Source organism: Alosa alosa, chromosome 13 (assembly GCF_017589495.1).
Source record: "Alosa alosa isolate M-15738 ecotype Scorff River chromosome 13, AALO_Geno_1.1, whole genome shotgun sequence".
Classification (NCBI taxonomy): domain Eukaryota; kingdom Metazoa; phylum Chordata; class Actinopteri; order Clupeiformes; family Clupeidae; genus Alosa; species Alosa alosa.
In genome coordinates, this window is record NC_063201.1 from 16,316,768 (window position 1) to 16,329,730 (window position 12,963).

The 12,963-nt window shown below is 43.6% G+C and overlaps 1 protein-coding gene across 1 annotated transcript in view; it reads left to right on the plus strand.

The window, feature by feature from the left end:
- The window catches only part of LOC125305613 (rho guanine nucleotide exchange factor 2-like), a 53,462-nt gene that overhangs the window by 500 nt on the left and 39,999 nt on the right, over positions 1 to 12,963 (plus strand). The window contains 6 exon segments of the mRNA XM_048260464.1: positions 2,087 to 2,200; positions 2,673 to 2,902; positions 5,857 to 6,028; positions 6,798 to 6,891; positions 8,611 to 8,650; positions 9,085 to 9,238. Coding sequence (XP_048116421.1) covers positions 2,165 to 2,200; positions 2,673 to 2,902; positions 5,857 to 6,028; positions 6,798 to 6,891; positions 8,611 to 8,650; positions 9,085 to 9,238 — 726 coding nt within the window. The 5' untranslated portion in view covers positions 2,087 to 2,164.

The following is a 12,963-nucleotide window of genomic DNA, read 5'->3' on the forward strand; positions in this document are numbered from 1 at the left end:
TTTAAGTATTTGAATTTTGCTTTGATTATGTTAGTTAATAGTTTACATGGGTAGATTAATTGCCGAAACCTGTTAGGTAATGACACTAACTTGTCTGGAACCGTGTCTGCAAGAGCTATAATGATAAGAGCGATTCATATTTAATGTCTTAACAAAGGCATCAAACCTCTAACACAGCCTTGGTGACTCTTCACATTATTTTTAAAAAAGGTTGATTAATTCTTTCAGTAGTCCACCCCAGTCACACAGTCACCGGGAAATATCACACATGGATTTGAATGACAAACATTTGATGTTTTGCTACAACGTCAGTTGTAGACCAACTGTTTGGATTATGTCAGTTAATGGTCTACATGGGTATTTCCCGGAACACTACTTGTTTGGAACTGCCTGCAAGAGCCATAATGATAAGAAACCCTGGAATGCCAGTTTGTTTGCTGTGATGTTTAGTTTAACACATTGCCTAGGTCAGGTATTGGTCTATGCCAACTGTAAGAATTAAATACCTAGAAGTATTGTAAGTAAGTTGATAATGCACTTTTCGGAGAAGTGACATGGTAGGGTGTGAGGTCATGCACTAGCCCATGTTACTCCTTCGGCCCTACCTGTTTGTCTCATGTTGTTTACATTCCTTTCTGGTTTGTTGCCTGTGACCCCAAAGTGAAAATGCGGGGGAGGAGGGAAGGACAATTCATGCCTCTGGTCTGGTCTAAATTTAAGCCTGCCCACAAGAAATTAGTTGTTTGCTTACTAGTGCTTACTTGGTGTCCAACACCCAGTTTCCAGCTTGCGCACAAACTCTTTGTTTACCTTTTTGTCTTGAATAACCAGTGTTTAATTCCCTTCTTTGAGAGTTGAATAAAACGTTTATGGCAAGGAATGTAAACCATGTCCCTATGTGTTTTGAAAGGAAGATAGGCCTACTGAAGAGGGCAAAGTCAGTATTATGTAAATAAATGAATAGAGGGATGCCATATGGTTGATTGTGCAAAGTGAGATGCAAAGTGATATCCTGAACTTGTACCACAGGGAGGATTCTGAATGTGGTGGTCTGATGACATTCCATCATGCACATGATCCTAATGGCACATGTATATTTTAGCATTTATCTGTGATCAGATCCACCTTGAAGATTGTCACATATACTTTTCTTTCGTTCTTTATCTATTCATTGCTTTTCTCTCTTTCTTCACTTTGATATTGTTTTCCTAGTGTCTACATAATCACATACACACCCAGCTCATGTCTACACCCCTCCCCACACACACACACACACACACACACACACACACACACACACACACACACACACACACACACACAGGCACGCACACACGAATAGACATGCAGGCTAAGGCATGCACTCCCAACATAAATCCCCCTCCCACACACACACACACGTACACACGTGTAGACCCACCCACTGACATGCATCTCATACGTCCCAGCCCCATACACGCGTACATGTATGCACACAGGAGAAAAATTCTATGTCCATGGAGGTGTTTACTCCCTCCTCTCTCTCACTCTCTGTGCATTCTCTGTGATGGAGACCATGTGTCTGCTGTCAGTGCAGGGCCTCTCTCTGGACGCTGGTGCCATCCGGAGCTGGAGGAACTCTCTGCCTTATCTGAGTTCTCCAATCCTAATGGGCCTCTCACAGGCGGCGTAACATATAGTGCTGGGTACAGCTGGGTGTGGGGTACTTACTACAGTGTACTCTGGTTTGGAGTGTGGTTCTTTATCTCATGGAGACATATGATTTCTTTCCTCTCCTCATTTCTTCGCTTTCTTTCACTGTCTATTTGTCTCCATTATGTATGTCTACAGGTACCTCTCCCCCTTTCTTTCTTGTATACAGTCATAGCTGGAGGCTATTCTTATGTCTGTTTTTCTTTTCTGTGGAAGACCTGTGGATGAATTGTAACCTCTCTTCATTGTCACGGAACCCACCTGAATAGCGGCCATTTATTAAACAAAATCTGTCAAGCTGAACAAGGAAGCTTATACAGAGAATAATGAATGCCTCTGTAATCCAAAAGCATCCTGTGGCAGAGATAAGAAACAGGTCTTTTGTCTTTATCAGGAAACCCTGCAAGACCCTTCAAAAGAAATGGTGGCAATGACTTCGTGCCACTAGGGGGAGTGACCAGCATAACATCCAATGGGACCTGAGAACGATCCAGCTCTGATGCACATGGTGACATTTCTCTGGAGTGATTGTTGATAACCAAAACAGATTTTATCGCTTTCTGCAAGGGACTTTACTTCTTGAGAATGTCTTTGTTTGCACTGACACAAATACCTTGATGTAAGCTACTGTAGATGACCTTTAATGTAGGCTGTATCTAATGTATCTGATGACACAGTTTCAGGTTCAGACTGACTTCCAATGGAGCACTGAGATAAATCTTTTGAAAATAAGTTTCCAAGTACACATTGATGCAAGGCTAGGCCTACCATCCACACACTGTGTAGTCATGTTGAACTGTTTCAATGTAACATCCATAATTTAAGGTATAACTAACACGATAAAGCATGTGAGTACAGACAAAGATAAAGGTATATGATCATCATAAAAGTCGCCAAGACTAATTGTAATCCCAGTGCTAGCGTTACCATGATTTGGTTTTTAATTTTCTCCCAAAACCCCTGCCATTATCTCTTCACAGATGATCGCCACACCTCCCAGTATACCAGGGTCCCCCATGCCAGTGGGTCGCTGTGTGCCCTGCCCAGCTCCTCCACCCTGCTCTCCCTGCCCATCTCCTCCTCCTCCCGATGGTGGGGTGAAATTCAGGAGGCCCCCAACGTTGTCTCCAGGGCAGATGGACACCCTACGCAGACATAGTTGGCAACCTGGAGCTGTGTTGCTGGCCAATATGCCATGGGATCAGCGCAGGTAAATTAGACAGCAGGAGTTAGGAGTGGGACATCAAGGTGGAAATCAATGACCTGAGGACTGGAGGCTACTCAAACATTAGTTCTTGACTGATCTGGTCTGGCAAAAATATTTTTGATATTATTATTAATTTATTAAATTATTATTAAAGGAATGCCTAAGGAATATGTTGATTGGCTCACACACACACACACACACACACACACACACATACACACACACACACACACACACACACACACACACACACACACAAACACAAACACACAGAATAGACAGCTAGAGGACAGTGAGGGGCAGTTCACTGAATTTGACCAACAGTGTACTGTGTTAAGCTGATGATACATGGGGCAACTTTTTGAGCAATGTTGCTGGGCAATGTTCCTTGTTTTTGTGGTTCTGGCATGTTCCCATTGATATTGGGCAACAATATCTTTCCTGGTAAACTTTAATCATCAGTAGGCAAATGATCATCCAATCAGAATAAATGGAACCGGTTATGTGGTTGCCCAGCAACATTGCTTGAAAAGTTGCCTACGTATCAGAATCAGACCCTTAAGTTGTGCCTGGTAGTTGTCATTAACTACATTAAGTCATTGATCTAGTTCCCTCAGGGTGTTAAGCACTTTTTGAATGTAGGTTTCTGGCAAACTGTAGAGAGCTGTGTCACTAAATGCTAATTATGAAAGAGGAATAGTGATAACAAAGCTGAAACTGATGGCTCTATTTACTCAAAGGGATTAAGAGCGGTATTTGCGGCCTTGACAGTGAAATCCTGTTTGCGCCACAGTATTTTAAATTCAGTTTTATTTACATAGTGTCAAAGCAATTAAAATTGTCTCAAGGGGTTTTACATAGCTTAGATCTAACACTGAGGTTAAGTATTTAGCATTCACAACAGTTTGTCCTCAGTCTGGTAATAGCGATGCTAACACATAAGTTTAATGACACAGAGCTGTCTAAAAAGGTCTCCTTTTGACTCTTAGTAATATTTTAGCTCTACTTAAAGTTCTTGTCATGGTCTCAGAGACAGAATTATGGAGTACATAATGTACGTGGTACATAGAAGGAGCTCATACCTTTCTTCTGGTGTGTGAGACCTGCTTTAGTCTCCTCTGTTTGATTCTCTTCAGATGTTTCCTTGCTTGTCACCAGGTTCCTGTCGCAGATATATACTGTACATATGCTTGCATCCTTCTGCTCTGCTGTGGGAGAATGGTGTTGAACTCACCAGCTTGCTCTCTCTCCCCCTGTGTCCCTCTCTCTTTCTCTGTCTCTCTGAGCATATTTTCATAGGGCTTTATCTGTGGTGTGCTCCCAGCAACAGTCCGAGCTCTTTATCACCAGAGCTGCCATGCCTTTGTTCTTATCAGTGCTGTTTTAGGTGGCCTGGGAAGACCTCTGTTTTCCCTGATTGTCTAATCACTTTTGTTCTCTCCCTATATCTGGCTCTCACCCTCATGCTTACAGGCCTCTCTCTCTCTCTCTCTCTCTCTCTCTCTTCCTCTCTCTCTCTCTCTGTCACCTAGAGTCATCACTACTTCCTGTATCACAGTTCCCCTCTCGGGTATGAGTGGGTCTCTTTTTCACTTTTTTACTCTCTCTCTGAGTGGCAGACACTCGACTGAGTGAATTATGAGGGACTAAGACATGCTTGCTGACTGTAAGACATGCTTGCTGACGAGACAAGGAGAGACTGTGGCCTGGTGCAGAGAGCTTGGGTGAAGTACAGGTTTGAGAAATGTATGTTCAAGTTAAGTCTTTATCGTCGATTGCACATGCTCAAGTTCTAGTTTCGGTGTTGGATGTTCAGAAATGGAATCTACTGCTGGTTCATCATGTACTGTTCCGGCCGCTAAATGTTTACTTATGGCTTTATTGTTAAGTGTAACTATGGTCTTATTAATGTTGAATTTGTATCTGCTTATTATGTCAACTTTGTTGTTTGGATTGAGTTGAGTATATGAAAACAAGATGAAGTAATAGAAGTATGACTTTAAGTATGGAAGAATGATATCAAAGTAAAATAGAGTTAAATACAGAGGAACACAGAGCATGAAAGACAGAGAAAAACGTGTGTGTGTGTGTGTGTGTGTGTGTGTGTGTGTGTGTGTGTGTGTGTGTGTGTGTGTGTGTGTGTGTTAAACAATAAGAGAGAAAAGACATACTGAATCAAGGCCTCTGGCTTTTTCTGTGGTTTCCTTCGCGTGTCTATGTGTATTACTGAGAGATAGAGGGGGAGATGTGGGTGCCTATTGTGTACTCATTTCAGAGTCTACACACACTGTCATTGCAACATTGAGGCTCATTGTGACGGGTGGCTGTGTGCTACCATTGTACTGTCGTCTCTCTAGCCAATCCCATGTCCCAGCTGTCAGTCTATGTCGTCATTGTGCATCTCCCGAAGTGAATCTCTTTTGGGTTGTTAGTGCTCGACCAAAAGTGCAGCCTTGAATTATCACAATGGAACTGAATCTAAGATGTGTTGTTTTGTACGCAATACTGGTGGTTTTAGCTGTGATTGGAGGATATGCTCTGGGATTTTTTTTCATGTTTATCCTCGCTTTACTGCCATTTGTGACCATTGGGATGTTGGGGATTTTGGCTATAGCCATCACGCTGATTGTTGTGTTTGGAGTGGTCATACCTTTACGCAAGCGTCAAACAGTTGTTATCAGTGTAATCACTGCAGGTGAGTCAAGGACTATCTAGTAGGGTTAAGCCAGATCTTGTCAAACAGGTTCCAGGTTGGTAAGGCACAGATTTCTTTCCATACACGCTTGTTAATTTATTGTCAATTCTCTGTGAGTGCTCCACGGTTTAACTGTTCTTTTTTTTCCCCCTCTCTTTGCATCTTTTCTTCTGCAATCATGTCTTTTCATTCTGTCCATCTCCTTGTCTTTCTCTCTTCCTCATCTCCTCCTCTTTTCTCCCTGTACTCTCCCGTGGTGTAGCCTGAGTATGGAGAATCTGGACCCCGTGGACATGGAAAGGCTGTTGTTTGGGGCTCTGGGGGGGCGGGACCCCCGTCGGGCCCCTATCACCCACTACACCCAGGTCGAGTCCCTCTTGTCACTCACTGAGGAGGAGGCAGGCTCACAGCCACAGATCTTCCCTCTATTGGAGGTGAGATAAAGGTCAAAGGTTAAATGTGGTAGGGAGTAGGAGGTGTGCCCCCAATGAGTTTCCTGATAAGGAGAGAGTCATAGGTAGATAGCATAAAAGATTTGAATGGTGTAGTCCAGTCAAGTGTGAGCAATATTTGCATTCATATGGGTGTGAGCATTTCAGGTTGTGTATGTGCGTGCGTCAATTCAATTTGTGGTGACTGTTTGACACCTTCAGCAACTGATAGTGACACCTCAGGTGTTAAATTTAACTCTCACTCTGAACAGAAGTTGTTGCGGGTTGGGAGAGCGTGATAGATTGTAAGTAGCAGTTAATTTTACTGTGTCCATTCTTGCGATTGAGAGAGTATCCTATGGGTGTGATGATACTTGAGAGATTGTGAATATAGGATAACGATGGTTGGATCAAGTTAAGCTTATTGATTTTGTATTCAATCAAGATGATGCATCTCAGGTTTGTGTGTATGTGTGTGTTAAGACAAACATGGATAGGGTGTGTCTAGACAGAGATGCATTGATGAGTGTTTCAGGAGTGGGATCTCAGATTTTAGTACTTTTTAGGACTGTGTTTATACGTAACACGTATACGTAATTATACCGCTGTGTTGCATGTGTTTCAGGCTCTGATGTGTGTGTTTGTGAGTGTGTGTGTGTGTGAGAGAGAGTGTGTGTGTGCGTGTGTGTGTATGTGTGTGTGTGTGTGTGTGTGTATGTGTGTGTGTGTGTGTTGTAATTATTTCATAGGTGCTGTGTTGTGTGTGTTTCAGGAGCAGGCGTCTCAGATGCAGAGTTGCAGTGCATCGGCCCCTGCCCTCTGTGTGTCTCCCAGCAAGCAGATGCCTCCTCAATACCATGTGTCAGGTACCCATTACATGTTTATGTTGATGTTTATGTTTACGTTTATGGTATTTAGCATACTTACAAAGACACCAATAACCATTAATATTAAAATGAATAGTTTATGGTACAATCACTACATCCCACTAGCACTACCATAGCAGTCCAGAACATTACAGGCATAACAGTGATAACTCAAGGTGCATTCAGAGGCCAAATGCTCTATCACCGTCTTAACAAAACTGAAGAATAATTGGAATTCCCTGGTGATTCAGATCCGCTCCAACATTTAATGGGTTCCTCTTAGGCCCATGCTACACCCCTCCACCAAATGACATGGAAATCAAACGCCCCCCTGTAATACTGCAGCCAAAAAGACTAACAGAGACAAAAGAAACAGCACTGAAGTCACAACCACTTTGCTGGTGTATGTGTTTTATGAATAATTGGTCAGACTAGACAGTCCAGGTGTGTGTGTGTGTGTGTGTGTGTGTGTGTGTGTGTGTGTGTGTTTTGTACAGCACACAACACAGAGTGTTCTCCTGTGTTCAGTATGTCTGTGTACGGGTTTACAGATGTACGATCCTCCTTTTAGTATCACCACTCTATCCATCTTTCTCCATCTATCTCTATCTTTGTGCAGTCTCTTTTTTTAATCACATTAGTGGTTGGAAGCTGGAATTAAATGTGTCACAAGCTGATTTGTGGACCTTGTGAACACTAGGACATCAGGCTGTGAGGAATTTGGCTGATGTTTAGGATGTGTTGAGACAAACAACTCCATTTCATTCAAGTTAGCACTGCTTTTGTGCATGTGCTTGCTTCAGTGTCCTGTGTACAACGATGTTTGTTGTCATGGTGAAAGTGTCTATGTGGGTCTATATGAAAAAGGTTGTTGCATGCAAATGTGTGCAAATTTAGATTAGATTAGATTAAACAATACAAATACAAATACAGAGACAACAAAATGCTGTTTGTGTCTAAGCAGAAGTGCAAAAAAGCAGTGTGTTTGTGTGTTTTTGTGTATTGGTTTGTGTCCAAGGTTTGTGCGCATCTTCATGCCACGAATCTGTGGTTTTTGTCAGTACAGTGTATTAGGTATATATGCGTGCAAGGGTGTGTGCATATGTATGTCTGTCTGAGTGTGTGTGTGTGTGTGTGCATGTGTATATGTGTGTGTGTGTGTGTGTGTGTGTGTGTTTCAAGGTAGATGTAGTTCACAGCATGGGTTAGTGAGGTGTTTGTCAAAGCGGGCCACATTTCGGTGTGTGCCCGAGTGTGTAACACATCTGAGGATGTGTGCGAGAGTGTCTTGGCGTGCGGCTCTTGGTGTGTGCGCAGTTATGCGGAAGCGCTCTTCCTGTGTTTGTTCTCTCTGTGACTGCGCCTGTCGTTAGTGCACAAAAGAACAGGGAAAAGGAGAGCTAGCCTGCGCTCTGGAGCTGTTTCTCTTATCTATCTGACTTTATTTTATTTTACCTTTTTTTCCACATTTATTCATACCATTTTCTTTCATTTCACAACGTTTGTACTCGTTGGAACTAATGATTCGGTGAGAAGAGAGTCTCTATTGGCCTGGCCTGACTGAGTTTGAGCTATACAAACTGAGAGGATGCCTTGATAGCCTGTGTTGCCTGTGATAGCCTGTGGGAGAGATTTACGGGGCCTGATGTGAGTGAGTGTTCAGCTCTGCCTGTCCTGGAAGCCACAGCCTCAGTGTTGGTCTATCTGTTTTCCCCACAGGCTCCTCTCTCCGATCGGCGTTTGGAGGGTCTACACAGAGGTAGGTCACCACTTTTCTCTCCTTAAACCTTCCTTGCATGACAACTGCTAAGTAATATGCCACTGACTTTGCTATTAAGCACGGCAAGAGTCTAATGTTTTTATATATACTATAGATTATGTGTTGTTTTGGCAACTGTGGTGCAAATTAAGTTTTTGATTCTTGCACAAATACTGTCATTCAGCCGTATAACAAGGGGCTGGAAAATAATATAGGTCAGCTGGGTAATATATCAAGATGTATTTCAACTTGCTTTAGTTCATCAGCTGTTAATGTAGTAATTACAGTACATGGAACGGGAAGTAGTTTGAGAATGGGAGCATACATTTACATTGTATACATTTACCTGGCTGGCTAAGGTAAATGTGCTTGTCTGTATTTGTGCTCATGTACATTACGTATTTGTGTGTTTGTGTGTTTGTGTTTGTGTCCAGTGTGGATGCAGACAGTGAGCTGGGTTCTGTGTTGTGGGGGAGAGAGGGGAGAACGGAGGGCCAAGACGGGCTCAGGGAGGAGAGGGGGGACAAGACCGGGAGCCCCCTGGGCCGAACACTCAGCTTCCTGCGCAAGATGGCCGGGAATCGCAAGGTAAGCGCAGAATAGAGAGAAGGAGAGTGGAGAAGTGTGGAGTAGAAAAATGTGGTTGAGAGAGAGTGGAGAGAGGAGAAGTGTGGAGTGAATTTAAATGTAATTGAGAGCCAAATGTGTGTGTGTGTGTGTGTGTGTGTGTGTGTGTGTGTGTGTGTGTGTGTTTGTGTGTGTGTGTGTGTGTGTGTGTGTATGTCTGTCTGTATGATTGTGAGAAAAGAATGTCAGAGTGAAACTGAGGATTCGAGTAAGTCTGAGATATGGGTGGGAGGTATGATCACTTCCTCTTCTGTGCTACCCATGGGTGTGTTGAACAGGAAGCAGTATCTTATGAGAAAATGTCTCTACATCAATTTTAACTCATCTTTTTATGGTCTTATCTGGTTCCGCATTTATATGCAGTGTCTTCATCACTGATCAGTTTATTGTAACATGTAGTAGTGTATGAAGATAGAAACGGATAATACAGATATCATCGCCATGGGTGATATGTGTGCTGTGTGTACACATATCGTCTTCTACAGGTTGTACTGGTCTCATATCTGACTGGTCTCTTTTTGATGAGTGTGTCATTTCACAAGTGAGATGTCTTTGGGTGGTGTTCACACATTTTTGTAACTCTGGGGTGGGTGTCTGGAGTGGGGTGAATAATAGCAAAGTTATATTTGACAACATAATTCAATTATTAAATTACTGCAGTGTAAACAGGTCTGATGGGCAATGGGCATTGTGAATTATTATGAGACCTACTGTTTTTTTGCACTCGTAATGGCACAGACTGGCCAGATGGGGGCAGCGGTGTATTGAGATGGGCTCCTGGCACTGTTACTGAACCACTTATCTGCTCAGCATAACAAGAGGCACAGCACTGTGCCCATTCACATCTGGACCCATTCTGCACACATTCCTAGTAAAAACAGCATTCAGACAAATGCCCCAAAGACAGGCCAGTTCCCTTTCCCATGATCCGTTATCAAGTAGCCCCATCGAATGACAAGATCAGCCACCCTCTGGGGTGGAGAGCAGTCTATTTCTCCATTTTGAGGGGAGTCTTGGCAAGCAGCAAGACCTGAGGGTGGAAAAGAGTGACCAGCTTCCCCTTGTCCTCAGCTAAAGGTCAAAGCTGTTAATTATTCCCTCTGAATTAAGGGATTTCTTTAATGCTATCTGTTGTCCGATGAGGAAGGGGGTGGCTGTGTCTTATCAGGGCCCTGCCAGATGGTAGCAGCTGCCCTTCTGAGGGCCAGAGCCTCTAAGGTCTCCTCTGTCGGCTCACTCAGTCGCCGTGTCGCTGAAGGGCAACAGTTTGTTTGTGCGGTGACATCATCACCCAACGGCTTGGCCTGCAAAATTGCCCGCCTCATGTGTCTATTTTTGGGTGAATGACAGCATCCATCCGGTGCCTGTCTGTGTGTGTGTGTGTGTGTGTGTGTGTGTGTGTGTGTGTGTGTGTGTGTGTTTGAGTGTTTGTTGTGTTTCCAGATGTATGCAAGGTGCATTGTCTGATGCATGTGCATTCAAGTTAATTTTTCTCTCTCTCTCTCTCTCTCTCTCTCTCTCTCTCTCTCTTTGTGTGTGTTTGTGTGTGTGTGTTTCACATGATGTGTTCTTGCCACGTTTGCTCAGATCCACACCCTGTCTGTGGGTTTTGAGGTGCAATGGACCAAACTAAACAACTGTACTGAACTACTCTGCTATAGACGCCCCATTTTTCTCTGGAGTGTGTATGTTTTGGCATATGCTTGTGTGTTAGCTTAAGAGAACAAGCAAGAGAAGAGAGTTTAGTTAAGTGACTAGAAAAGGAAAGAATATATGAACAGACTGGCCTCCATGCAACAAACTAAAAAATCCTTCTTGCCAGAAAGCCACAGTCAGCTGAAAATAATGAAGTCACTCAGTCAAAAATAAATGTTGAGCGAAGGATGCTCATAGGGAAGCTACCCCGGGTCCGCATCTGAAGCACTCTGTTTGCAGAGCGTAAAAAATAGTTTTAGATTTTTTTGAACATATGCGCCACTGTTACGTCTGGTGTAGCCAGTTGCACTGATTACAGTGGCAGCTTATTGTTGCAAGAAGAAGCTCTGTGAACGGAGTGCTTCAGTTGCGGAACCGGTGTAGCTCTGTACCGGTGTATGCTCTGTACCGGTGTATGCTCTGTACTGGTGTATGCTCTGTACCGGTGTATGCTCTGTACCGGTGTAGCTCTGTACCGGTGTATGCTCTGTACACTCTTAAAACAAATGTGTTGAAAACAACACAACTTGCGTTGTTTTTTTAACACACCTCTGTGTCCAGATATGGACAACACATTCGTTTTATGAGTGTAGTCTTTGATTTTGATGTAGTATAGATAAAGTTTTCTCAAGTAATGTTGTGTACAGAGATGTATGATTTACTGTCAGCGGTATCTGTGGACATCTGTGTTGTGCAAAAGAAGATAGATTGTATATGTCTTTTGTGTGTGTGTGCGCAGAGAGAGAGAGAGAGAGAGAGAGAGAAAGAGCATGTTCTCTTGTCTGGTGTGTGAACGCTACATTATTTGGTTTGTTCCACCCAATCCACCCAAAGCTAAAAGCTTCTGGTCGAAGTTTAGTTCCTGTAGACCTCCATCCTAGCCTACTCCACCCCCAGCCTTTCCCGCCCCGCTCCTCCCAGCTCCTCCTCCTCCTCCTTCCCCACCCCAGCACTCTTCCCTGGCCCAGCTGGGTAGTTTCTCCGACTGATGGCAGGATTGCATCAGCGGGGCCTCCCGCTCCCTCCACCTCTCTCTCTCTCTCTCTCACCCCTCCCCGGTTTTCCACCCAGAAGCCATCTGGAGGTAGACTGAAGTATGCTCTTACCCTACAGTGCCCGGGACAAACAGAGGCAGCTACTAACAGCAGTGGATATGAAAACTCATAAATGTCTGCCTCCCAATAGGATGCCTGTCTAATGTTAACTTAGCAAATTTGCTCAACTTTATATAATCTTTTCCGCCTCATCTGCGTTCACATTAATCATGGTAGTTCTCAGCATCCCCCTCTGGTTGAGAAGCGCAATAATAAATAAACTAAATATGCATTTTTGCAACAAAGTAGCCTATGAACATAACTCAGATATAATATAGAGGGAATGCACTGACAGCAATCTGTAGAAAAAGATCTCCGAATTCCTTTAGCATAGCAGCTCTTTTGCGTTTTGATTTCGGGGGGGGGGGTTTGGGAAAGTTCTCTTAAGGTCAAAAAACTGTTAAAGGTGCCTTTAAAGTGAACCTCTTGTGTCGCCCTCTTGTGTTCTTTCTCTCTCTATCTCTCTCTCTCCCCCCTCTCTCTCTCCCTCTTTCTATCTCTCTTTTCCTCTCTCTTTCTCTGCTCTCCTGCTTATCTCATTACTAACATACCAGAGCGGCAGTCTATGTGATGGTAATAGTTTCTGACATCTACCACCACTGCCCCTCATCACAGCTGGTACCAGTTCATCAAAATGGCTTGTCGTTTCACTTCTGCCTCTCGTCCATAAAGAACTATTCCTTTCATTTATTCGCTTGTCCTCTCTCTGTCTCTACTTCTCTGCCTGTTCTTGTTCTCTCTTTTCTTTGCTTGTCATTGTGTGTGGGTCTCTCTCACTGATACACAGATACGCACACACACACACACACACACACACACACACACACACACACACACACACACACACACACATTTCAGTGTCAGACACTGTTTCCTTCACAATGGCCCCTCACAAAA